Here is a 25,914-nt window from a genome sequence, read left to right as displayed (position 1 = left end):
CCCGGCACTGCTTTGACAGCCTAATTACCTCATGCCTGAAGGAGCTGATTAAATATGGCAAGAGGTCCAAGTGAACTTAAGCAATGCTAAGAGTGGATAATCAGAGGAGGATATCCATGGAGGAGGAAAGAATGGAGCGATGACATGTTGGTAATGGCGTGTGGCTGCAGGTTACGTTAAGAACAGATGCTCATTTTAGCAACAACAAAAAAAGGGACATGAATTGGCTTAAAAAGCAGCTTTTTCTTTTATAATCACCAGTACATACTCATGACGGATAATTTTTTGGCCTAAAACAGTGATTTAAGTTGGTAAAACTTGGAAATATAAATTATTGACATTTAGGGCAATAATGTAAGTTAGCACAACAAAGGAAGCCAGTTGTCTGCTCAAAAACAAGTTGGTGAGTTGTTGTTACTTATATCTTTAAGTTGGGGTTCACAACAAGGGACAATAGTTCTGATAACTCTTATTTCTTTGTTGGGAAATGCAGGAAAGCGGTGAAATTAGCTAAAGCTAGCGGCTAACTGATGCTAGCGGCTAACTGATGCTAGCGGCGCTGCTTGTTACAGCTACAAGAGTAGCCATTAGCGTATCAATGCTAACTCAAAATTGTGGTGGCAACATTAGCTGACATTTCATAGCGGCGTTACAATCGTGCCAATTCAGCACATTGCAGAAGTTAGCAGAAGTAAGGATTAAAAGTTATTACAATGTAAAATTATAAGTTAGTACAACTTACAGTTGAGTTGACAAAAATCTGAATTCAGAGTTGAGCAAACTCAAAAACAGAACTTTAAATATTTTTGTTTAATTGTCCAAGTTAAAATTTTATGGAAGTTTGTTGCCTTAAAATTTTGAGTTCACCCAACTTTTCTTTTTTTGCAGTGTAGTTAGTCGTAGTGGTCTTACCTGTTTCAATATAGTGTGTAGTTGTGATGATCCTCTCTGTGAAGCAACACAACGAGATTAAAGTTGTTGCAGATGTAATAATAATAATAATAATATTCACATATGGAATATGTCGTGAAAATGGAACTTACTGATGAAGGTGAGTGGGATCTCATGATAGGTAAATCCAGAAACAAACTAAAAGACAAAAAGCATAACAGAATCAAAGGTAAATACACAAAATATTCGATAAATTATCTTTAAATATACACTACTGGTCAAAAGTTTTAGAACACACCAACTTTTCCAGGATTTAATTGAAAATGATGCAGTTTAATGTCTCAGTGTACTCTGAAATTAATGCACATTTGCAACATTTAAAATTCTTTATTGAGCATGATAGTGTTTTGAAAGTAAAAAAAAGATTCAAAATCACATTTTATGTTGGACTAAAGGACTAAAAAAAGACACAAAATGACCAAAAAAAGACACAAAATGACAAAAAAAAGACACCGAAAGACACAAAATGACTAAAAAAAGACACAAAAATGACTTACAAAGACATGAAAATAATTCAAAAATGGACAAAATAGCCCAAGACTCCATAGAGTTAAGTTGTTAACCCATTTCTTGTTCCCTGAAAAAGGCCTAAAAATTGGGGTGTTCTAAAACTTTTGACCGGTAGTGTACATTTTTCAGTATTAATGTGTATTTTCTCTTCTCTACCTTGATCTGGATGTACTTTATCAGCTTCTTCAGGAGGACCAGGAGGTCCTGGCGGCCCACAGGCAGGTCTGTAAGTAATATAATTATCATGAGATAATGCATCTCAGCACACAGTGCACAGTGCATGATTGTATATTATTAATAATAATAATAATAATAATAATAATAATAATAATAATAATAATAAATGCTGCTCTCACCTGCAGGATAGAGGACATTCTTCACCACATGGACCACACCGTTTGTTGCCATCAGGTCGCTGGCGGGAACATCCACAGAGTTCACATGGATAGAGTTGTTCACCTGGAAAAAAACAATAGATACATTAGATATACACTACCAGTCAAAAGTTTTAGAACACCCCAATTTTTCCAGTTTTTTATTGAAATTCAAGCAGTTCAAGTCAAATGAACAGCTTGAAAGGGTCCAAAGGTAAGTGGTGAACTGCCAGAGGTAAATAAAAAAAGGTAAGCTTAACCAAAACTGGAAAATAATGTACATTTCAGAATTATACAAGTAGGCCTTTTTCAGGGAACAAGAAATGGGTGAACAACTTAACTCTATGGAGTCTTGGGCTATTTTGTCCATTTTTGAATTCTTTTCATGTCTTTGTAAGTCATTTTCTGTCTTTTTTTGGTCATTTTGTGTCTTTTAGTGTCCTTTTTTTGTAATTTTGTGTCTTTTTTTTGTAATTTTGTGTCTTTTTTTGTCATTTTGTGTCTTTTAGTGTCTTTTTTTGTCATTTTGTGTCTTTTTTTGGTCATTTTGTGTCTTTTAGTGTCTTTTTTTGTAATTTTGTGTCTTTTTTTGTAATTTAGTGTCTTTTAGTGTCTTTTTTTGGTCATTTTGTGTCTTTTTTTTGGTCATTTTGTGTCTTTTTTTGTCATTTTGTGCCTTTTTTTGTCATTTTGTGTCTTTTTTTGGTCATTTTGTGTCTTTTTTTAGTCCTTTAGTCCAACATAAAATGTGATTTTCAATCTTTTTTTTACTTTCAAAACACTATCATGCTCAATCAAGAATTATTAATTATTATTATCAATAATAATTTCAGAGTACACCGAGACATTAAACTGCATCATTTTAAATTAAATTCTGGAAAAGTTGGTGTGTTCTAAAACTTTTGACCAGTAGTGTATATTATTATTATCTATTTTTCAAGGGTATCAAACCATAAGAAACCACACTGAGACGTACAAATTTTCTATATACATCAAAGAAGTTTTTGGTCTGTTTTGTCAGGTTTTCTCATTTCATTTACATATTAATTTCCATCCAAGTCAAGTAATTTTCACATGAACCTAAAATTTCTGTAATTAAATAAAATATAACTGAGAGGAATATGTTAATATAAATGAGAAGAAATGTATCTAACTATATCAGATAAAAGTTACCAAATTTAAGATAAAAAAGTTTATGATAAAAATGCAATTACTGATGTATTCAGTTAATGAATTTGTTTAAAATTGGATAGAAATTTTATTTGTTTTTGGAACCAAAAGCACATTTTAAATACATAGAATTTATTAACGGTAATAACAAAAAAAAATGTGATCCAAATTAGGTAAAACAAAAATGTACCATTAATGTAATTCATTAAAATAAAATAAAAATTGAGAGGACTAGACGATAAGGAATGTATTTAAATATAAGTAATACAATTTACCTTATTTACACTGAAAAAGTTTAAATATTGTTAAATAAATTCTCTGTATTTAAAATGTGTTTGTTCCAATTACAAATGAATATCCAACGGAAATTATTTAACTTTAATCTGCTTGATCACATACATAAACAGAATGCATTAACAGTAATTACATAAATAACTTTATTAATATAAATTAGGTCAATTATATTAGCTATTATTAGATACATTTCTTATAGTCTGTTCATTTCAATTTTATATGATAGAATTACATAAATGGGTAGAATTACTTGACTCTATTGGGAATAAATTTATTATGTAATTGAAATGAGAAAACCTGACAAAGTGTGGTTTGCGGAGAGGTTTTAAGATTCTGTGACACTTAATAGGAATCCCAGATGGAGTGCTCTATTGAAGTAAAATCTGGGAATCCCATTTATGATGAATTTCCTGCAATTTAAGGTGGAGGTGTCTGAAGGTGGACATGCTGAGTCAGTGAGGGAAAGGTTTCTGTTTACTCTTCATACCCTCCGATTTGAGCCACGTCACTCCAGATGTTTTTTAAACCCGAACCACCATGAGTCACTGCCCCTCTTTATGGTGAACTATCTCAAACAAGCTTTTCTTGTGTCCATTAAAGCAGCTGTTCTCAACCTTGGGGTCGGGACCCCAGTTGGGGTCGTGAGATGATTTCTGGGGGTCGCCAAATCATTTTGGAAGTCAGCTCTGTCTCCACTGTGTTAAAGTGCTCATGTGTTAATGAGTTTTAGTCTTTTTGGTCACTTAATGTCTTTTTTTGGTCATTTTGTGCTTTTTTTTTTTTTTTTTGGTCATTTTGTGTCTTTTTTTGGTCATTTTTATGTCTTTTTTGATCATTTTGTGTCTTTTTTTGTCATTTTGTGTCTTCTTTTGGTATTTTTTTTCTTTTTTGGGTCATTTTGTGTCTTTTTTGGTCATTTTGTGTCTTTTTTGGTCAATTTGTGTCTTTTTTGGTCATTTTGTGTCTTTTTTTGGTCATTTTGTGTCTTTTTTTGGTCTTTTTTTGTCATTTTGTGTCTTTTTTTGGTCATTTAGTGTCTTCTTGGTCATTTAATGTCTTTTCTGGTCATTTTGTGTCTTTTTTGGTAATTTTGTGGTCAATTTGTGTCTTTTTTTGTCATTTTGTTTCCTTTTTTGTCATTTTGTGTCTTTTTTTGGTCATTTTGTGTCTTTTTTTGGTCATTTTGTGTCTTCTTGGTCATTTAATGTATTTTCTGGTCATTTTGTGTCTTTTTTGGTCATTTTGTGTCTTTTTTCGTCATTTTGTGGTCAATTTGTGTCTTTTTTGGTCATTTTGTTTCTTTTTTGGGTGATCTGAACTGTGCGTGTGAGATTGTGTTCAGTGAGCGGGGGTCGAGGACAACATGCATGTTAAATTGAGGGTCGTGACTCAAAAAGGTTGAGAACTACTGCACTAAGGAAGTCCTGATATGAGACTCTGGTGCGACAGGAAAGCGAGAGGGAGGGCAAACTGAGGGTGAGATGATGATAAAGTCGACATGAAGACGGCAGACAGACGGAGATAAAGTAAAGGGGGAGGGCATCAGAATGGGAGGATAGGCTGAACTCAGAGAGAGGTTTCATTCCTGCTGGCTTTTCTCCAGAGAGATCAGGCTTTGAAGTAATAGATTAGCGCTGGCTCTTTGATGCTATTGTTCAAATGAGAATGTGGGGAGAGATTGGGCTCACGTCTCACAATGGAGCCACTGAGAAGAGGGAAAGATTGGGGTTGCTTAAGACTTGATTGCATAATACAAATATGCTCTTAAAGGGAGAATCGACCCACCTCTGATTCTGATATGGCTTGATATGTGCCTGTTGAGACTGCATTCTTTTAATGATGTTCGTGTGACTACTGTCACTGTGAATTTCCTTTGTTTTTTATGTCTTGACTGTGATTTTATGCACCTTTTTATAGTGTTGAGTTTAAATGTGCTTTAGAGTTACTTGTGGGCAGGAATTCAAAGCTAAGTGCTTGTCAGCCATTCATTCTTGTGCATCTTAGTAAAAAAATATATTTTTAAATGCCGATGCATCTGTTGGTGTAGAAATGAATATTTCCTCTACAGAGCAGTTGAGGAAGAAGCATCCGAATCCATTACTCAAAAAAAAGTACTAATACCACACTGTGAAATGACTCCACTACAGTAAAAGTCCTGCTTTAAAAAACTGAAGTAAAAGTGCAAAAGTATCAGCATCAAAATGTTCTTTAAAAGTATCAAAAGTAAACAGACTTGTTTTGCAGAATGCTATGGATATTATTTTTGATGCATTCATGTAAGCAGCATTAATGTTGACAAAGAAGGGCTCATTTTAACTACTAAATATACTAATATACTAGTATGCTGTTATGGTTTAATTTATAAGGATGCATAATCATTTTAAATTGATCAAGTTATTCAAGCTTTCAGCTAAATGTAGTGGAGTAAAAGTACAACATTTGCCACTAAAATGTCCTTGATTAGAAATATAAAGTTACATAAAATGGAAATACTCAAAAACTTTTATCCATGCTTCAGTAAATATTAATGAATAATATGGAATAATAATCGTACGTACAGACATAACTTGCAGGTTGTTGCCCTGCAGGGTTTTGAGCAGATTGGTGACTCCGCCCTCTAGTCCTCCGTTGATGAAGATCCCGTTACTGAAGTGGTAGAGCAGGATGACTCTCAGAGCGTTCACATCACCTGTTAGCGACAACAAAACATCACTTAAATGTTGCACAGGACAAATAAAATTCTTCATATTATCCTCGCCTCATTCCAGCATTATCTAACTCAGTAGTTCTCAACCTTTTTGAGTCGCGACCGCAAATTCAACATGCATGTTGTCACTGAACACAATCTCACACGCACAGTTCAGATCATACAAACTCAGCTGATACAATGAATTTTGGAAAAATAATGAAGCAGACAACAACTAAAACATCTCTCTGACCAAAATGACCAAAAGATTACATAAAATTAAGCAAAAAAGGGCTCAAATTGACCACAAAATGACAACAAATGACCACAAAAAGACACGAATTGACCAAAAAAGACACAAAGTGACAAAAAAAAGACACAAAATGACAAAAAAAAGACATAAAATGACCAAAAAAAGGAAACAAAATTACCAAAAAAGACACAAATTGACCACAAAATTATCAAAAAAAGACAAAATGACCAAAAAAGACACAAAGTGACAAAAAAAAAGACACAAAATGACTAAAAAAAAGACATTAAATGACCAAAAAAAGGAAACAAAATGACAAAAAAATACACAAATTGAACACAAAATTATCAAAAAAAGACAAAATGACCAAAAAAGACACAAAGTGACAAAAAAAGACACAAAATGACTAAAAAAAAGACATTAAATGACCAAAAAAAGGAAACAAAATGACCAAAAAAGACACAAATTGACCACAAAATTATCAAAAAAAGACAAAATGACCAAAAAAGACACAAAGTGACAAAAAAAAGACACAAAATGACAAAAAAAGACATTAAATGACCAAAAAAAGGAAACAAAATTACCAAAAAAGACACAAATTGACCACAAAATCATAATAAAAAAAAAAGACAAAATTACCAAAAAAGACACAAAATTACTAAAAATAACACAAAATGACCACACAAAAAAATACATTAAATGACCAAAAAGACTAAAACACATTAACACATGAGCACTTTAACACAGTGGAGACAGAGCTGACTTCCAAAATGATTTGGCGACCCCCAGAAATCATCTCGTGACCCCAATTGGGGTCCCGACCCCAAGGTTGAGAATAGCTGATCTAACTATCAAAATACACTCGCTTGACAGAAATTCTCAAAATGCAGCAGCATGAAAGGAAAGTGGCTCGGTGGCTCACTCACTGGTCAGCAGAGTCATGTCGTCTTGGCTGAGGCCCTCAAAGGCTTCGTCAGTCGGTGCAAAGGTGGTGAAGGAGCCTTCCTGCTTCAGCAAATCAGTCAGACCAGCTGTCTCCATCAGAGACAGGAAGATCCTACATTTATTGAAAGCAAAGGAGGAATGATCACAATCAATGTGCAGTAATGGAGGAGTGAAATAAAGCCTAAACATTAGACGAATTACACTGCAAAAAAGCCAACTTGTATTTTTTGTAAAAAATGTAAAATAGAGATGTTGAGAACGTTTTGTTGTCAAATTCAATTCTTCATCGTGATGAACTACGAGCCAGTCAGGACATCAGATCCCTCCACCAGGAGTTCTGGCTATAACAGCGTAGTGAGTTGTGTGCTGCGAGGAGAACAGATGATTTGTCATATTTGGACCAAAAAACCAGCAGTGTGCTGCAGGAGGATTAGGGTTTGGATGGAACGTGATCCGATGGAGTTCAGGTGAAGGATTCTATGTTTGTGTGGTCCCCATTGATTTAAACATCTGCTTCCTCAGTGATAAACCACCTCTACTGCTGCCAATATCTGTCACAGAACCAGTAATGTAAGGTATGGCCACTAAAAATAGCTATTGTAACAGTCAGGAAAGCTGATTGTTGGAGCTATTTAGTTCTTGTTAGTATTTAGTTGTCTGTTTAGTTTATTATTAACAATGAGTATTGTTTGATTATTTTAGACGTTTGTTTATTTTGATAATATTTTGTTTTGCTAGTTAACCCTATAAAGCCAAGTGTTTCATATTAGATACAGTTATTTTTGAGACCTCTACATCATCAAAACCCTGATGTATACATGTGTTGAAGATAAACAAACTGAGCAACAAATTGCACAAAAATACCAGATGTAGCAAAAATGATATGCAGGTTCCACGAATGGATCATTGCTGCATTAAAAAACTTCATATCAGCAGATGTATGATGTTGTGTTATATGGAAAAAATATGTATTTTGCATGGTTGAGGAAAAAGGAAAAGTCAAAGTCTTAATAGGTTAAAAATGTTAGGGTTTATATATATATATATGTATATATATATATATATATATATATATACAAATTGCACAAAAAGACCTGATGTATCAAATATGATACAAATTAGAATTCATATATGCAATTTATTTATTTCTCAAAATTCGTCAGCAGGTTAATAAGCGCTCAGTTTTTACAAAAATTTAATTTTCTGGCAATTATTTCATGGTTCAGGCTTTATAGGGTTAATTGTTTAGTTTAATCATCATTATTGTTCAGCATATTTAGTTTACGTATTATATTTTGTGTTTTATGGAATTTGGGTTGGCACCATGGGCACCTGATGTTATATAGGTAGGAGGGTAGGCAGAGGACCAGCATGCACCTGGGTGGGCCGATGGTTTATTACCAGCAGGAGCCATGTTTCTTTGTTCTTTTGTTTGCTTGCTCGCAATGGATAAAATAAACCTTTGGAACCAACAATCATGCATGGACTTCACCTTCTTTGCCTGTGTACACCACACACTCATGGTGCATCAGTGGCATTTTGATTAAGTTTGTTTTAAGTTTAATTTTGTTATTTTGTAATTATCTTTTTATTAAGAAATTTCACAACAATTGACAAGTACAAATGGATTTACAGCTGTTAGTATCAAAATTGTACAGAGCCAAAGGTTTTGTATCAATAGCTTCTTGTTCCAAATGTTCATTGTCCATTCCCTTTTTAATAATATGAATATGTAAAGAAAAAACAAAGACATACAATTTAACTATCTACATCCAGAGGGGTATGGAGGCAAAAAGTAAATACATAATATGAATAAATAAATATAAATGTCTGTAGCAGTTGGGCATCATTCAGTTGTATTCATGTCATTGATATACAGCGGGAGACCCAAAAAAAAAAAAAAGAAAAAGGAAATCAAACTATAAGTTTCTTCAACTCGTTACCTTTACAAAATCCGGTCTTAAAGGTCTGATGAACTGCACCCATCTTTCCCAATGTTTCATAAATATGTCTAACTTTAGGTTGAGAGAAAAAGTTATCTTTTCCATGGTATAAATATCTATTGTCACATCTATCCAATTATTAATTGTAGGTCCAGTCTGCAACATCCATCTTTTAGTTATGGCCTTTTTTCCAGCTGCCAGTAATGCACCCATTAAATATTTGTTAATAACATTCAGTTCTGGGGGGATATAACCTAAGTACATGATTTTGAAATCAAATGGTATATGTGTGTTAAAAACATCCTGTATTGCTTTATGTATATCTTTCCAGTAACTTTGTATGTTTGGACATTCCCAGAACACATGGTAATGACCTGCAGCCTGATTTAAGTTTAATTTTGTTATTTTTTCGGACAAAATTGCCACTACACTGATATATTATAACAACAAATAAAGTGCAGCAAAAAATAAGATGTTGCTCTTACTTGAAGCGTCCGTCAGCGATCAGGAGCTCGTACATTGTTTTCTCAGCCGGTTTGATGAGAGAATTCATAACATGGAGAGCGCTGTGGCTTCCCTCTTTGGTTCCATGCAACATGCATGAGTTTTCTATGCAGACAGCCTGAAAAAAAGCAAGAGAGCAGGTCGAAAAGTCAAATCTGGCAACCATTTAAAATTAGGGGGAGGCGGGATTGTCACACTATCCTCTTTGATTGCAATCAATCAAAAAAGAAGAATACAAACGTTTCTGTGAGTAAATGTAACCCAGCTGTTTCTAATATCTGAACCACTCGAGCAGAAACACACTTTATCTGCCAAGACCAAGACTAATTAGCTGTTTTATTGCATTTGCTTGCTCAGTTGAGAGAAAGTGAAATCATGTCGACACTTGAGAATCGCTTTCAGATTTCCAACATGGAAGCCGGCGCGCTTCATTGTCTTTCTATCACTTCTTATTTATCCTGTTTTCCTCTCCCGTCCTGACTCGGTTTGACACAAACACACAGAAAGGGTTCTCACGGTGCGGTAAATGAAGACTCGGAGCAGTTTGCCAGCCAGTGTTTCCAGCAGCTGTCCGTTGTAGAGCTCACTCAGCGTTACTTTCAGCTTCAAGATGTGGTTCTCCAGGATGTATCTGAGCCGGCTCTGCTCTGTTGTCTTCACCTCGTCTGACAGACACAGAAGGAAAGTTATGGATTTAAAATGACTCATGTACCAGTCATTAAAAAATACAGTTTTCTATCTGTGAAATATCTGACTTTTCTGCAGCCCATCTAGTCAGGCGGCTTAGGACTAGATTTAAGAAGAAAGGGGACACCACATTTTTTCCACATGCTCTCCATCACTATAGGTTTCAATTTTTTGTCGGAGCCACTTCATCAAGATTGCAGATTGGAGATGGCAGCCATATAAAGTCTATGAGAACCAATGTAACTTCCAAGCCACTTAGAAGGTCAATCTGAGTGTCAAAATCTACATTTTCTGGGTCAAAACAATCATTTAAAGCGATTGAGAATATCACTAGATGACTCCATGTAAATAATTTGTTAATCAAGATCTGACATGAGATGAAAGCGTTCCCTTGATTTTTTTTGAGCAGTGTACATGGCAGCTAATCTGAACTCTCCCATGAATATAGACTCCAAACATTTTCAGCTCAGGATTCCCTGCTGCAGCACTTGCAGACCTACCAGTCTGGGTGAAAATGAACATATCTATTTGATCAAATAATCGTGATAGTGATATTCTCAATAGCTTTAAATGATTCCTTGACCCAGAAAATGTAGATTTTGACACCCAGATTGACCTTCTAAGTGGCTTAGAAGATAAAGCATTCCTCATAGACTTTATATGGCTGCCATCTCCGATCCACAATCTTGATGAAGTGGCTCCTACCAAAAATTGAAACTTTTGGTGATAGAGAGTACGTGGAAAAAATGTGGTGCTTTTGTCCGGCGTGTCCCCTTTATTTGGCTAAGCTAAGACTTGTTCAGGGTTTAACTCACTGGTGAATGCATTGTTGACAGGAGCCAGCAACGTGTATTCTGTCTTCGGACCCATGGCGGCAGCTAAACCCAACTCGGACACCATGTCGCCAAACGTGCTCTGAGATTCTCCCATCATGTCCATTCCTTCCTTGGCTGATAGGAATCACATCAACAGGACGTGTTGGTGATCATAGAAATTATTTGAACAGATATTGGTCTTTTCTGAGAGAGATGTAAAGATGTTTGTTACCTGAGTCGGGGACAAGCACCTGGTCGATGAGGTGGATGACGCCGTTGGTGGTGATGATGTCCTTCTTCAGCACCATCTTGATCCCGTTGACCGTCAGGCTGTTGCCGTCACAGCCGATCTGGATGTTGGTGCCCTCTTCGGTCTCCAGCAGCGTCCCCGACATGATTCCTTCAGAGCACTGGACGCTGTTCAACAGGTGGTACTTCACCAGAGCTGAGCGGATCAAAGAGAGAGAAAGGTAAAATGTCATTCATTATCCTCTTTGTAATTTTTAAGATTATGTTTTTGGCATTTTTTGTGCTTTATTGACAGTGACAGAGAGAGAATGTAAGGGGAAGACATGCAGCAAAGGGACCTCGGGCCAGATTCGAACCCCGGTCCGTGGCAAAAGGGACTCAGCCTTAATGGTATGGCTCTTCCAGTAAGCCACCGGGACGCCCTCCCATTAATTATCCTGAACCTTGTTCAAACTCGGGTTGTGGGGACTGGAGCCAATCCCAGCTGACATTGGGCGATATTGGGCAACATGGACACACTGCAAAAAAGCCGACTTGTATTTTTTGGCCTAAAACAGTGATTTAAGTTGGTAAAACTTTGAAATATAAATTATTGACATATAGGGCAATAATGTAAGTTAGCACAACAAAGGAAGCCAGTTGTCTGCTCAAAAACAAGTTGGTGAGTTGTTGTTACTTATATCTTTAAGTTGGGGTTCACAACAAGGGACAATAGTTCTGATAACTCTTATTTCTTTGTTGTGAAATTTGGTCATTAGCGAAAGCTAGCGGCTAACTGATGCTAGTGGCTAACTGATGTTAGCGGCGCTGCTTGTTACAGCTACAAGAGTAGCCATTAGCGTATCAATGCTAGCTCAAAATTGTGGTCACAACATTAGCTGACATTTCATAGCAGCGTTACAATCGTGCCAGAGAAATTCAGTCGAGTCGAGCAAACTCAAAAACAAAACTTAAAATATTTAGTTTAATTGTCCAACTTAAAATTTTATCGAAGTTTGTTGCCTTGAAATTTTCAGTTCACCCATCTTTTCTTTTTTTGCAGTGCAGGCCTCCAGAATATCACAGGGCTGACACATGGAGAGACAACCATTCATGCTCTCATTCACTCCTACGGGCAATTTAGAGTCACCAATTAAACCTAAGCTGCATGTCTTTGGACTGTTGGACACGCTGTGACAGGGAGAACATGCAAACTCCAGAGCTGTAAGCCAGATTTGAACCTGTGGCCTTCTTGCTGTGAGGCCAAAATGCAAACCAGCGTGCAGCCCAAACATGTGAGAAACAGTAAAAGTTTGACTTTGAGGCATTTATTTTTGCACTCTGGTTACACAATATGAGGTTTATCGTTGGGATCATTACTCAACACACATACATACTATTCTGTCAGCTCTTTTGGAAACATTCAGTAACTTCTGTTACCATTTAGATATGGGATTACACCTCCGAGTGAGTCCAACTGTCAAACAAGCAAAAGCAATGCTCTGACAACATGAAAAACCTCTTCCAGACGAACAAAAACTAGAATGCAATCAGTGTCGCACCGTCGGCCAAATCGCTCCTCAGCCCAGAGCTTTTCTTGTAGAAACAAGGCCTTGAGGCTCCGTATCATCTTTACTTTGGAGGCTGATCTTTCATGGTTGGTCAGCAGACCTGTTCGCCAAGTGTCTGAGAATTTATCTGAGGTTATATTGTGTCCCCAGAGGGAGCGGCTCACTGAGGACACCGCAGACTCGCTTCATGCTAATGGACGTTCCTGGCACGCCAAGTAAGCAGATAAGCTGCCACTGTGGAGACATGAGGTTCACTGTGTGGTTTGCAGACATGCCTCTGTGTGTGTGTGTGTGTGTGTGTGTTCTTGTACTTCCTACATAGTGAGGACCGGAACACGTTTTTAACCAACAGAGTGAGGACATTTTTGCAAAGTGAGGACATTTTGGCCGGTCCTCACTTCTTTAAAGGTTTTTGTTTTTGAGATTTAAGACTTTGTTTTAGGGTTAAGGTTACAAAAAAAAAAGATAATTAACTGAAACTGTATTGTGTAATTACAAAACTAACTGAAAATGTCCTTCGTTTTTTGTCTTTATCAAATTTTTCAAACATAATGAAGATGGATAAGGCAAAGGAAATAAAGGCAAAATTTACTGTGACCTCATTAGCATTTCAAAAAATAACTACTAAACTAAAACTAGCAAACTCACTCTAAAAACTAATTAAAACTAACTGGATTTGAAAAAAAAAAATTCACAATGAAATTAAAATTAAAACTAATGAAAAATCCCAAACTATTATAACCTTAGCAAGGAATGCACTATTCCAATGAGGGCCCTCACAAAGATAGAAGTACAAGAATGTGTGTGTGTGTGTGTGTGTGTGTGTGTGTGTCTACTCCTTTGCTCCTGAGGATTTGATGGTTATCGTTTAGTTTAGACATGCTTCTGGGAGGAATTTGCAGGGTGGGTTTGGATGTTTCCATTAGTTTAGATTCGACATTAACCTGTCGGCATTATTAAATGAATTTCACTTCAGGACGCATTAATGTAAGATGTTAAATGATCAGAAACCAGATTAAGAGCAGACATGCAGACTAACCGCTCTGTGATGCTGTCCGGATGTAGCGCTTTGAGCTAAATGCTAATGTTATTAACAATAATAACATGTTGATGAAAGACATACAGCGTAATGTTTTCAAGGACTGACAACATAGTTTTTCTGTAGCTGAAGCAAGAGGGAATATCATTAAGTTCACAAGTAATTAGCTATAAACTAATTAAAATGTTAACCAAATTATGAGAGGAGATCTAATTTAACATTTCTTACACTTAAGTACAATCTGTGTGCTTTACTTAAACCTATTTCCATTTCCTGCCACTTTATACTTCTCATTACACTACTTAGGATAACATTGTGTATATATATAAATATGTGTGTAGATATATTTTACTACAGTAGATGTTTTTTATCCTTTGAGTTAATATCCCGATTCAGATTAATAAAACAAAATATAATAACTAGTAAAATGTGAATATAAGTTTGAAACTTATTGTAAGTCGCAAAGACAAAAGCGTCAGCTAAATGACATGTAATGTAACGTAATGTAACATAATAAAACTAAAGCAAAAAGAATATAAAGTAGATAAATTAGCTTCACCTTTAACAACTATTGTCAAAGTTCATTAAAGCTATTCTACAGAAAGCTTTTACTTTTAGTACTTAAAGCTTATTTTGATCCTAATACTTTTGTCCTTTTACTCAATAAAATATATTTGAATGCAGGACCTTTAAATATAACAGAGTATTTCTGTTCTGTGATATCAGTACTAAAAGATATAATAACATATAATAAAATAACATTGTGTGCTAGAAGATCTTTAAACTCATTAGGTTAAAACATGGGGGAACCACGAATGTCTGTACAAAGTTTTATTTCAATAATATATTTTATATCACGTTGTGGTATTTTACTGGAGAGTGAAATCCATCGTTGGATTACCAAAGTCAGCTTTATCCCCTGGGAAACATAAAAGTCTGCACAGAATTTATCAGCAATCAATCCAACAGTTGTTGAGATATTTAAGTCTAGATCAAAGTGTTTAACCTCTGCACAACAAAAATCAACCAAAATATAATATGTTGCACAACGTACCTGTGTTAACGTCCTTGTCCTCCATGATACGCTCCAGGAAGCCTGGTGGCAGTTTGTCAAAAGCTTCACTGGTGGGAGCAAACAGGGTGAAGTGACCCGGCTGGTCCAGCTGGTCCATCACACCAGAAGCCTCGGCCACATCCTGGGGAAGGAGGAGGCTCACATTTAGCATTCTGTATAGTGCTATACCAAACTGGTCCAAAGAATCAGTTTTCTTTTTATTGTATTGTATTTATTTTATTGTATTGTATTTATTTTATTGTATTGTATTTTTATCGTTTCACTTTAAGCACATTAATGTTGGCTTCAGGGTGGGAATTTCACGACGGCCACGAAGGCCCTGGCCGTCGTGGCCCCACACTCTGGCCTTGATGCCCTGTGAAAAATTGTTCAATTTAAGGCCAAGGTGGCCTTTGCGCCCCTGTCAAAGTTCTAGTAAACACAATGCTAACCCGACCTACTCCCCTTCCTTCGAGAAGTGTGCTGCATCAACACATGGCTCATTGAATATTCTAATGAGCCATGTGTTGATGCAGCACAGGTAAGCTAGCGGGACCAGCTGTTTTGATATGTTATGACTGAAGTATGTGGTAGTATTTGACAGAACTTAACATTTACGTTTTTATAGAAAGTACTATTGATAGGTAATTACCATTGTATTAGCCTATTTAAAGTCGACTCGTTAACGTTACATTTTTGCGTCATGAAAACTAGCGATAGCTAGCTAGGTGGGATAGCGCTAACGTCTTCCCTAGCTCAGGAACAAGGGCTCGACTGATGTAAATTTCACCTCAGCAGGTTCCTTTCTTATGGCAGGAGGAGGCATTTCTCTTTCCTTACTCTTAGATGAACCCAGGCAGGAGATTAATTTTGACATCTTTTCAAAATATATGCATTTGCCGTCTTTTCAAAACAGGTTCATTTGTCATTTTCCAAAAAGGTCCTTTCTAATATATTTAATATATTTTGCATTAATGTTTCTTGGTGAATGAGAATGTTAAGGTATTAATCTGAAAGGTAAAACCAGCGTAATTTAACCAAACGGCCTTTATGCCCTGTCATGTGGCCTTTGTGCCCTTAAAATAAGTGTGAACAGGAAGGCCAAATGGCCTTGCCCCTAAAATGACGAAATTCCAAGCCTGGTTGGCTTTGTAACCCATTTCCTGCTCACGTACTCTGAAGGAGGCGAGGTCGTCGTCGACATCCAGGTATTCCTTGATGGTGTTGCCCACGCCGCTGATGACCCGGTCGATGACGTGCACCACGCCGTTTGTGGCCACCTGGTTACCGAAGATGATCCTGGCACAGTTCACCGTCACGACCTGCACAGAGAGGAGAAGTTGCATTAAACCAAGACCTTCACTGGGGATCATTCAGTCATGTGTTTCTGTGCATTTCAACTCCAAATAGTCAGGCGGCTTAGCCAAATAAAGAGACACGCTGGACAAAAGCACCACATTTTTTCCACATACTCTCTATCACCATAAGTTTCAATTTTTGGTAGGAGCCACTTCATCAAGATTGTGGATCGGAGATGGCACCCATATGAAGTCTATGAGGAATGCTTTATCTTCTAAGCCACTTAGAAGGTCAATCTGGGTGTCAAAATCTACATTTTCTGGGTCAAGAAATCATTTAAAGCTATTGAGAATATCACAATTATTTGATCCAAGAGATATGTTCATTTTCACCCAGACTGGTAGGTCTGCAAGTGCTGCAGCAGGGAATCCTGAGCTGAAAATATTTGGAGTCTATATTCATGGGAGAGTTCAGATTAGCTGCCATGTACACTGCTCAAAAAAATCAAGGGAACGCTTTCATCTCATGTCAAATCTTGATTAACAAATTATTTACAGTGAGTCATCTAGTGATATTCTCAATCGCTTTAAATGATTTTTTTGCCCATAAAATGTAGATTTTGACACTCAGATTGACCTTCTAATTGGCTTGGAAGTTATATTGGTTCTCATAGACTTTATATGGCTGCCATCTCCAATCCGCAATCTTGATGAAGTGGCTCCGACCAAAAATTGAAACCTATAGTGATGGAGAGCATGTGGAAAGAATGTGGTGCTTTTGTCCGGCGTGTCCCCTTTATTCTTAAATCTGGTCCTAAGTTTGACTAAAACTGACCCCGTTGGAGTAGTGGTTGATGAAGAGCCCCTGGTCATTGTACATGGAGGTGGCGGTCATGTCGTTCTTCAGGTCTTTGGTCAGAAGACGTCTGTTCACCATGTGGTAGTGAAGAGCGTTGTACAGCTCGATGTTCACGTTGCCCACCAGAGCAGAGCGAACCGCCTGTGGAAGTCACAACAAGAGTCAAAGGGCAGCAAGTGGGAGTAATTATTGCATTCATTTGTCTCCTTATTGTCTACACTGTAAAAAATGTCTGTAGATTTTACGGGGAAAAACTGCTAAACCATGACAGTAAAAGACCGTATAATGATCAATGGGTTAATTCAGTTTCAGTCACAATGAAACACAGTGTATGTATATATCAGCCAAAACAGTATTTTTTACAATAAAAAAAAAAAAATACATCACTCCACTGTAAAATACACTGGCACCATGTTCATAGCAAAAATATACTGTAATATATATATATATATATATATATATATACACACAAGCCATCATTTTTGCATTTATTTTTTGTAAAAATACTTTTTCTCACTGTTAAATGTGCTAAACACCATATCTCTAACAGAAATATACTGTAATATTTAATGGTAAAATCTTTTTTGTCAATTATATGGCAGAACAGCGTTTATTTTGATGGAAAAACGTTTTTTTTTTTTTTACGGTAAAATATGGAATAAACGGGCAATCTTGAACGTGAAATCAACAGTGCTTTACCGTAATGTTACAAAAAGTTGCACCGCATTTATTACGGTAAAGTTCTGGCAACCACAGCTGCCGGTTTTTTACCGTCAAAACAACAGTTTTTTTTTTACAGTGTACTTACAGAATCCACCTCATCCCAGGCCTCATTGCTGGGTGCAAACATGGTGAAAGAGCCTTTGCCTTCGATTTCCTCTCTCAGCTTGGACATGTCAGCGTACTGCTGTGTGGTCGTGGCCTTTACGAGCCCCAGCGTACCAAAGACATGGTCAATGGGAGCCACTGTGGGGGGAAAGCAGAGAGGAATTGATGCATTGTTGACCAGAAAAGACGAGCAGAAAGAAGATGTGGTGAGAGGCTCATACCTGCAGGGCATCCTTTCATGCCTTCCAGCTTCATGTAGCCAGGACAGCATTCATAGAGGACCACACTGGCAAAAAAAATGCACAAAAGTTTTAGAACACTCCAATTTTTCCAGTTTTTTATTGAAATTCAAGCAGTTCAAGTCAAATGAACAGCTTGAAAGGGTACAAAGGTAAGTGGTGAACTGCCAGAGGTAAATAAAAAAAGGTAAGCTTAACCAAAACTGAAAAATAATGTACATTTCAGAATTATACAAGTAGGCCTTTTTCAGGGAACAAGAAGTGGGTTAACAACTTAACTCTATGGAGTCTTGGGCTATTTTGTCCATTTTTGAATTCTTTTCATGTCTTTGTAAGTCATTTTGTGTCTTTTTTTGGTAATTTTGTGTCTTTTTTGTCATTTTGTGTCTTTTTTGGTCATTTTGTGTCTTTTTTGATAATTTTCTGGTCAATTTGTGGGTTTTTTTGGACATTTTGTTTGCTTTTTTGGTAATTTTGTGTCTTTTTTTGGTAATTTTGTGTCTTTTTTTGTCATTTTGTGTCTTTTTTTTTCATTTTGAGTCTTTTTTTGGTCTTTTTGTGTCTTTTTTTAGTCCTTTAGTCCAACATAAAATGTGATTTTGAATCTTTTTTTTTACTTTCAAAACACTATCGTGCTCAATCAAGAATTTTACATGTTGCAAATGTGCATTAATTTCAGAGTACACTGAGACATTAAACTGCATCATTTTCAATTAAATTCTGGAAAAGTTGGTGTGTTCTAAAACTTTTGACCAGTAGTGTATGTTAGACCTGTGATACAATAGATCAGCTGATCTGGATCTAACAAATCATTTGTACCGTGCATTTGCTGTTTTTGCAACAGAAACAAATGAGCAAGATGCAATGAGAATGCAATGCAAGAGAAGCTTGCCAGACCAACCGAGCAGAACTGACATCAGAGAGAAATGAAAAACAACCGCTGGAGCTTTAACGGGGGAGAATGACGAGACCTTGGACTGAGAAACTGTGAGGATATTTGAGACAGGAGAGCAGATCTTACTCACTAAATAACACATCCAGAACTGGGCAGAGCACAGTACAGTCAGAGCAGAAGAGAAAGTGATGGTGTTAAATGACATCCAAAAAAAGCAAGCAAGTCACAGAGAATAAAAAAAGACAAGAAAAACACCATTTACATGAAAGTGGTTCATTAAACACTTCCACTAGAAACCTGGCAGCATGCACGGCTCCCAGCAGGCCAATCACAGGAGGGCTGGACCGGACTTAGACAGAAAGAAAGAAAGCATTCCCAGTATCTCATGCAACCAATAAACCCAGAAAATTAGAAAGAAAAACAAAAACAAATGTAAGCTAAACTCTCCCCCAACAGCTCCAAAAACAACCTGGTCTCACAGGAATCCGTGGAATAGCCACGGATTTGCTCAAATTTCCGTGAAACTGACACGGATTTGGCTACAATGCAAGTTAATGCCAGTCATATCCCGTGGCTATTCCATGGATATTTGTTCCTATTGGTTTGTTCCAAGTCACGTGACTTTCAAGGTCCCGGCGGTCAGAACAAAAAACATGGCGGACAGTTCTCTCATTTTTAGTGAAAAAATCAATATTTTGACTTAGTTTCTGCATAAAAATGGATTTTGATCACATTTCTAGCGAGAAATATATGTTTTATTTTCTAAATCTTCACTCAGTGAATGTACATAATCACTTTGTATGTTGGAATAGCCACGGGATATGACTGGCATTAACTTGCATTGTAGCGAAATCCGTGTCAGTTTCACAGAAATTGAAGTGATTCCGTGGCTATTCCACGGATTTCTGTGAGACCATGTTGCCAAAAAACATTCAAAGTTATTGTTGAATAAAATATGAAGGCTGCTTTTAGTCTCAGACTTTGCAAAATATAATTAATATCCATCTACTGTAACTTTGCCTCCTCCCCTGAACTTTCTCTTGACCATTAATCTGATTCCCAAGGAAGCCTCCAAGAAAAACAGACTCTTGACATACTGTACAGTCGACTTCTTGTGACCGTGCAATAGTTTTAGATTTTTGGGGCGGATGCAGCAGCTTATGAACATTTATGAAAACAGAGTTTGGAGAAGCAGAAAGGCAGGAAGCTGAGAGGACCTGCTAACGCCGAGCACGCCAACAGCTGACCGGCAACATCAATCAGTGCTGCAGGTTACAGGAAATCAAGCTGCACTTTACTGCGGCGCTGTGAATAACAGAACGAGGTGTGAGGAGACTGGCAGCGTGAGTGAGAAGTCTATAAACTGCAGGTTGAATGGAGGAATAAATAAATTTTTTTAGAGTTTTGCTGAAAATAAAACCATACACGGTAATGGGATTTATCCCAAACTAACACTAATCTTCCAGGATGTAAACAAACTAGCAGTCAGTCAATGATCCAACAGAGCCACAGAGCTCCTGAATGATGCACTATATAAAAATAAAAAAAGGAATTTTATACAGGGTTTATCTTGTTTTTTTCTGCATTAAGTGCAAACGCAAAGTAAATTACCTTTATTACAAATAATAACCATAAAATGGAGGTTGGAATCTGTAAATTAATAAAATGGGACATTATAGTTTAATTATAATTTAATTATTTAATTATTCTACATACACTACCGGTCAAAAGTTTTAGAACACCCCAATTTTTCCAGTTTTTTATTGAAATTCAAGCAGTTCAAGTCAAATGAACAGCTTGAAAGGGTCCAAAGGTAAGTGGTGAACTGCCAGAGGTAAATAAAAAAAGGTAAGCTTAACCAAAACTGAAAAATAATGTACATTTCAGAATTATACAAGTAGGCCTTTTTCAGGGAACAAGAAATGGGTTAACAACTTAACTCTATGGAGTCTTGGGCTATTTTGTCCATTTTTGAATTCTTTTCATGTCTTTGTAAGTCATTTTGTGTCTTTTTTTGGTCATTTTGTGTCTTTTTTTTGTCATTTTGTGTCTTTTGGTGTCTTTTTTTGTCATTTTGTGTCTTTTTTTAGTCCTTTAGTCCAACATAAAATGTGATTTTGAATCTTTTTTTTTTACTTTCAAAACACTATCATGCTCAATAAAGAATTTTAAATGTTGCAAATGTGCATTAATTTCAGAGTACACTGAGACATTAAACTGCATCATTTTAAATTCAATTCTGGAAAAGTTGGTGTGTTCTAAAACTTTTGACCAGTAGTGTATATATAAGTCATATTATTCAGATATTTACTATATATTACCCATATTTTTTTCAGAAATTGTCTGTAAAGTAAATTACAGTTGTTTACTGTTATTTGATGGGAAGTAATAATAATAACATTAATTCATAGGATTTATATTGTGCTTTTAAAGGTACTCAAAGACCCTTAACATGAAATGGATGAGTGTCTGGCAACTTGTTTGGAGTTTTTTTTTACAGAGTGGAATAAGTTCAACTGGGGTTTAACCTGAAGGACTTCACATGTTCCAGTTGGATCGTTTGGTGTGTTTGCTAAAGAGGTTTGGGGCAGTTTTAAGGTTTCCTGTTTTCTGTTTTCCCTTGAAAATACGACATTACTGTAGTTTCTCTTCAGCGTTTTCATCCAAAACAAATAAGTGCTTGCTTTCCTGTCAGAACTTTACAGTAGTGATATATTAACCAAGAGGGAATCACTCCCTTTATAACCACTTCAAACACACACACACACACACACATTATTATTATTATTTATTTATTTTTAAAGCATCATCACTCACTTTCTCCCACCAACTCCCTAAAATGAGTCACATGTTGGCAAACCTCTCTAATCCACTTTAACCCAGCATGTGTGTGTGTGTGTTTATGGAAATGTGTGCTGTGAATTAGCTATTATTGTGCACACAGCCATGTCGCTTACATTGCCATCGTTATATGTGCTGACACTAATTGTTAAAATGTAAAAATACATAAATGTGCACGCACAGCTGGCTGTCAGGACGCTATGAAGTCATGCATCTCTGACAGGATAATGATGCAGAGTAGACGAGAGGCAGAACCAGCCGGCCCCTCTGGCTCTGTCACTGCAACAACCAGCTCAATGTGGCTTCCAGATGAGCAGATGTGCAAACACAGGGCATGAACACACACACACACACACACACACATGCATGCACACACACTCTGCACGAATGCAAAAACACTAGGTGGGGTTGGCATCAGATAAAAACATTACAGTTTTTTCCTGTTATATAATTAACCAACAACAGTGTCTCTTGTGTCCTCATCAAGTGTTTTTTATTTGTTCCCATCAGTTCCAGCCACTTCCTGAATACTGTGCCAACATTTCCCTTTTATTAATACATGGGAATGGACTTCATCTCTCCTTACACTGTAAAAAATAATCTGTTAAATTTACGGTAAATTACCGGCAGCTGTGGTTGCCAGAACTTCCCCGTAAAAAATACAGTGAGGGGGTTTTCTACTGTAGATTTAAATGTAAATATCAGCAAAAACTGTCATTTAGACTGAATAATCACATTCTTTTTAGGGTAATTGTGTCATTGTGACATCATGGTATTTATCCATTAACTTTATAAGAAAATGTTATATTTTTACAGCAAAACTGTGTGTTTCCTACAGTTTATGACAGTAAAAGTTTAGTGTTATTCTTTGATTCACGGTAATTAAAAGTGTCTGCTACGGCAATGCACAATTTTAAATTTTCCGCCCTATTTCTGATGCGATTTGACAGTGTTTTACTGTAATTTATACAAACATTTTTTACAGTGTATAATGATCGGAGGGCATATTAAGTGCTCCCTGCATGTCGTGTCACCACCTACAGCACCTCACTCTGAGAACAAGAAAATTGCTTCCACCTGAACCTCCTGCAAAGAGTTTTTTGTGGAAATGAGGGCATTAAGAAATCCCCTGGGTGTCATTTAACTCCAGAGGAGAGAATTTCAACATTTCTGAGAGATTCAGCTCAAGTATTATTACCTCAACAGGCTGCGATGTACAGTGGAGCGTCCTACTGAAGACTCAGAGATCCATTATCCCAATCTCTCATCAACATTAAACCCAACTCAGACATAATGACAGCTGTGTGGATTTCCTCCACTGCAGCTGAACAATATCCTCACTGTGACCACAGACGGACAAAAAACACGAAGCAAAGCCAGAAAAATCTTGCTCCTCTCTCTCTCTGTTTGCTTCATATGATCCTTTTTGGAAATATGAATACCTTGAATAAACATAGTGCAGTATATGTGATGGATATCTGTATAATTTAAGGTTGAAATGTTCCCATGAACTTTATGTTTTCACTCTTCGTTTGCTTCAAGTCAAGACAATGAAATGTATGTGAATACATTTTAGTTTGGTGTGTTTTTTTTAACAAAAACAAACATTAATTTGTTATTTTAGTCACATCTTTTGGGAAACTGAAATCTTTTCTATCCCTAACCTTATATTCAAAATGTATAACTCTTCTTTAAACTTCTTTTTAGGCACTTTTATGCAAATAAAGAACAGACAAAAACTATTAAACATGTTCAAAAACCTTCCAGCTATCCACCCTCAAATTATATTATCTTGTCATTTAGGAAAAATAAAGTAATTGCCGGGCGGGTCCATGTAAGATTATCTCAGTAGTGTCTATCGCTGCACAGTTTTAGGAACAAATGACTCACTTTTCCAATCAGTCATCCTTTTTTTCTTCTTCAATATCCTCATTTTCAGGCTATTTCTCACACAGCAGCAGGTGTGACAGCTGACTGCATGACTAAAAGAAAATAAAAGAAAGTGTGTGTGTGTGTGTGTGTGTGTGTGCATGTGTGCAAACAGCTCCAGCCGAGCCTTACACTCCATCAACACATCAGCAGCTATAGCTCATTTTTCACATGATTTTTGGCACAAGAAAATGTTACACTGACTTTAAATCCAACAGTTTAGGTCCTCTGATGTTAAACAGAACAACCTGCAGAAGTTCAAATACACAAAAAACAATTATGCACTCTGTGGTGTAGCTGATTGCCCAAACTTTTGGCAAATTACTATGTTTATATTTGGCATATTTCACTCCCGCAGTGGGACAGAAAACTATTAAAATGATCACAGTGCCAGTCCTTTACAGCTCAATCAGAGAAGAGTCATTTGCCCCAAAAGTTAAACTTTCAAAACTCATTATGAGACACAAACACACATTCTTGCATGCACACGTATAATAGTGTGAGTACCAAGGTTATAATAGTTTTGGATTTTTCATTAGTTTTAGTTTTAATTTCGTTGTGAATTTTTGTCCTCAAATTCAGTTAGTTTTAGTTAGTTTTTAGAGTGAATTTTCTAGTTTTAGTTTAGTTTTTATTTTTTGAAAATGCTTAGTTTTAGTTTAGTTTTTATTGGTTTTAGTGTTAGTTTTAGTTTTTTTGTAATGGGCTATATGTTGGGTGCCAGATTCAAAGAGTTCATAATAAATGTTTCCTTTATTTCCTTTGGTTTATCATCTCAGCCCCAATAAGGTTATTAACTCTTACAGTTCTGGGTGTTTTGTATTTTGGTTCTAGTGTAAACATCCCAGTCTCAGTAAACATATTCACCATGTGTTGCATGTTCAAATAGAAACACTGAATTATGAATGAAAAAAGTTGACAAAAACGAAAACTAAGGACATTTTCACTATTATTTTAGTTAGTTTTAGTTCGTTTTGTAACCACACAATACAGTTTCAGTTAGTTATCGTTTTTTAAAAAACTCTAGTTTCTATTTTTATTTCAGTTAACATTCAGAAAATGTTTTTTCAATTCCAGTTTTCGTTATTTGATTAGTTTTCGTTAACTATAATAACCTTGGTGAGTACACAGTATCCATACCAGGAATCCCAAATCTGGTGAAACTAAAGCTGCAACACTAGATCCTCTAACTGCACACTCACACTCACAGTAAAAGCATGACGTCTACTTTTTCCCTGCCTCTGAAAGGGGTCAGTGGGGGAAGAAGGGGATCAATCACATTTGAGTAGTTTACACCGTCAACAGTCCCACAATAGAAGAAACCTCCGCCCGAGGCTGCACAGCGTGCCCCGACACGAGGAGGAGACGTGATACGCTTCAGTTTGGCTCTTCTCTCTTTCTTTGTTTCAGAAATGCCCAAAAGTCCTCAAAGAAGCCTCCCCAAAAATCAACCTGATCTCACAGAAATCTGTGGAATAGTCACGGAATCGCTCAAATTTCCGTGAAACTGACACGGATTTGGCTACAATGCAAGTTATTGCCAGTCATATCCCGTGGCTATTCCAACATACAAAGTGATTATGTACATTCACTGAGTGAATATTTAGAAAATAAAACATATATTTCTCGCTAGAAATGTGATCAAAATCCATTTTTATGCAGAAACTAAGTCAAAATATTGATTTTTCACTAAAAATGAGAGAACTGTCCGCCATGTTTTTTGTTCTGACCGCCGGGACCTTGAAAGTCACGTGACTTGGAACAAACCAATAGGAACAAATATCCATGGAATAGCCACGGGATATGACTGGCATTAACTTGCATTGTAGCGAAATCCGTGTCAGTTTCACGGAAATTTGAGCGATTCTGTGGCTATTCCACGGATTTCTGTGAGACCAGGTTGCCAAAAATGGTTGAAATTCTAAAAATCTAATCATCATGATCAAGGACCCTGTGGCGTTTTTATTCTGTAATGTTCAGATAAAATAGAGCTACGCGTTAAGA

General features: G+C 36.5%; 1 protein-coding gene across 1 annotated transcript in view; it reads right to left on the bottom strand.

Annotated features, from left to right (window-relative positions):
• LOC131986456 (periostin-like) overlaps nt 1-25,914 on the bottom strand; it is a 36,394-nt gene that overhangs the window by 9,156 nt on the left and 1,324 nt on the right. The window contains exons 3-17 of the mRNA XM_059351427.1: nt 18,228-18,292; nt 17,987-18,144; nt 17,155-17,319; nt 16,197-16,343; nt 15,022-15,163; nt 11,362-11,574; nt 11,130-11,264; nt 10,144-10,292; nt 9,609-9,745; nt 7,162-7,292; nt 5,858-5,988; nt 1,818-1,920; nt 1,618-1,685; nt 1,044-1,089; nt 913-948 (exon numbers count right to left, since the gene is read on the bottom strand). Of these exons, the coding sequence (XP_059207410.1) occupies nt 913-948; nt 1,044-1,089; nt 1,618-1,685; nt 1,818-1,920; nt 5,858-5,988; nt 7,162-7,292; nt 9,609-9,745; nt 10,144-10,292; nt 11,130-11,264; nt 11,362-11,574; nt 15,022-15,163; nt 16,197-16,343; nt 17,155-17,319; nt 17,987-18,144; nt 18,228-18,292 (1,826 nt within the window). The remainder of the gene's footprint in view (nt 1-912; nt 949-1,043; nt 1,090-1,617; nt 1,686-1,817; nt 1,921-5,857; nt 5,989-7,161; nt 7,293-9,608; nt 9,746-10,143; nt 10,293-11,129; nt 11,265-11,361; nt 11,575-15,021; nt 15,164-16,196; nt 16,344-17,154; nt 17,320-17,986; nt 18,145-18,227; nt 18,293-25,914) is intronic.

This window comes from Centropristis striata, chromosome 15 (assembly GCF_030273125.1).
Source record: "Centropristis striata isolate RG_2023a ecotype Rhode Island chromosome 15, C.striata_1.0, whole genome shotgun sequence".
NCBI lineage: Eukaryota > Metazoa > Chordata > Actinopteri > Perciformes > Serranidae > Centropristis > Centropristis striata.
Note: the sequence above shows the minus strand (reverse complement) of the source record. Positions and strands in the feature narration are given on the sequence as shown.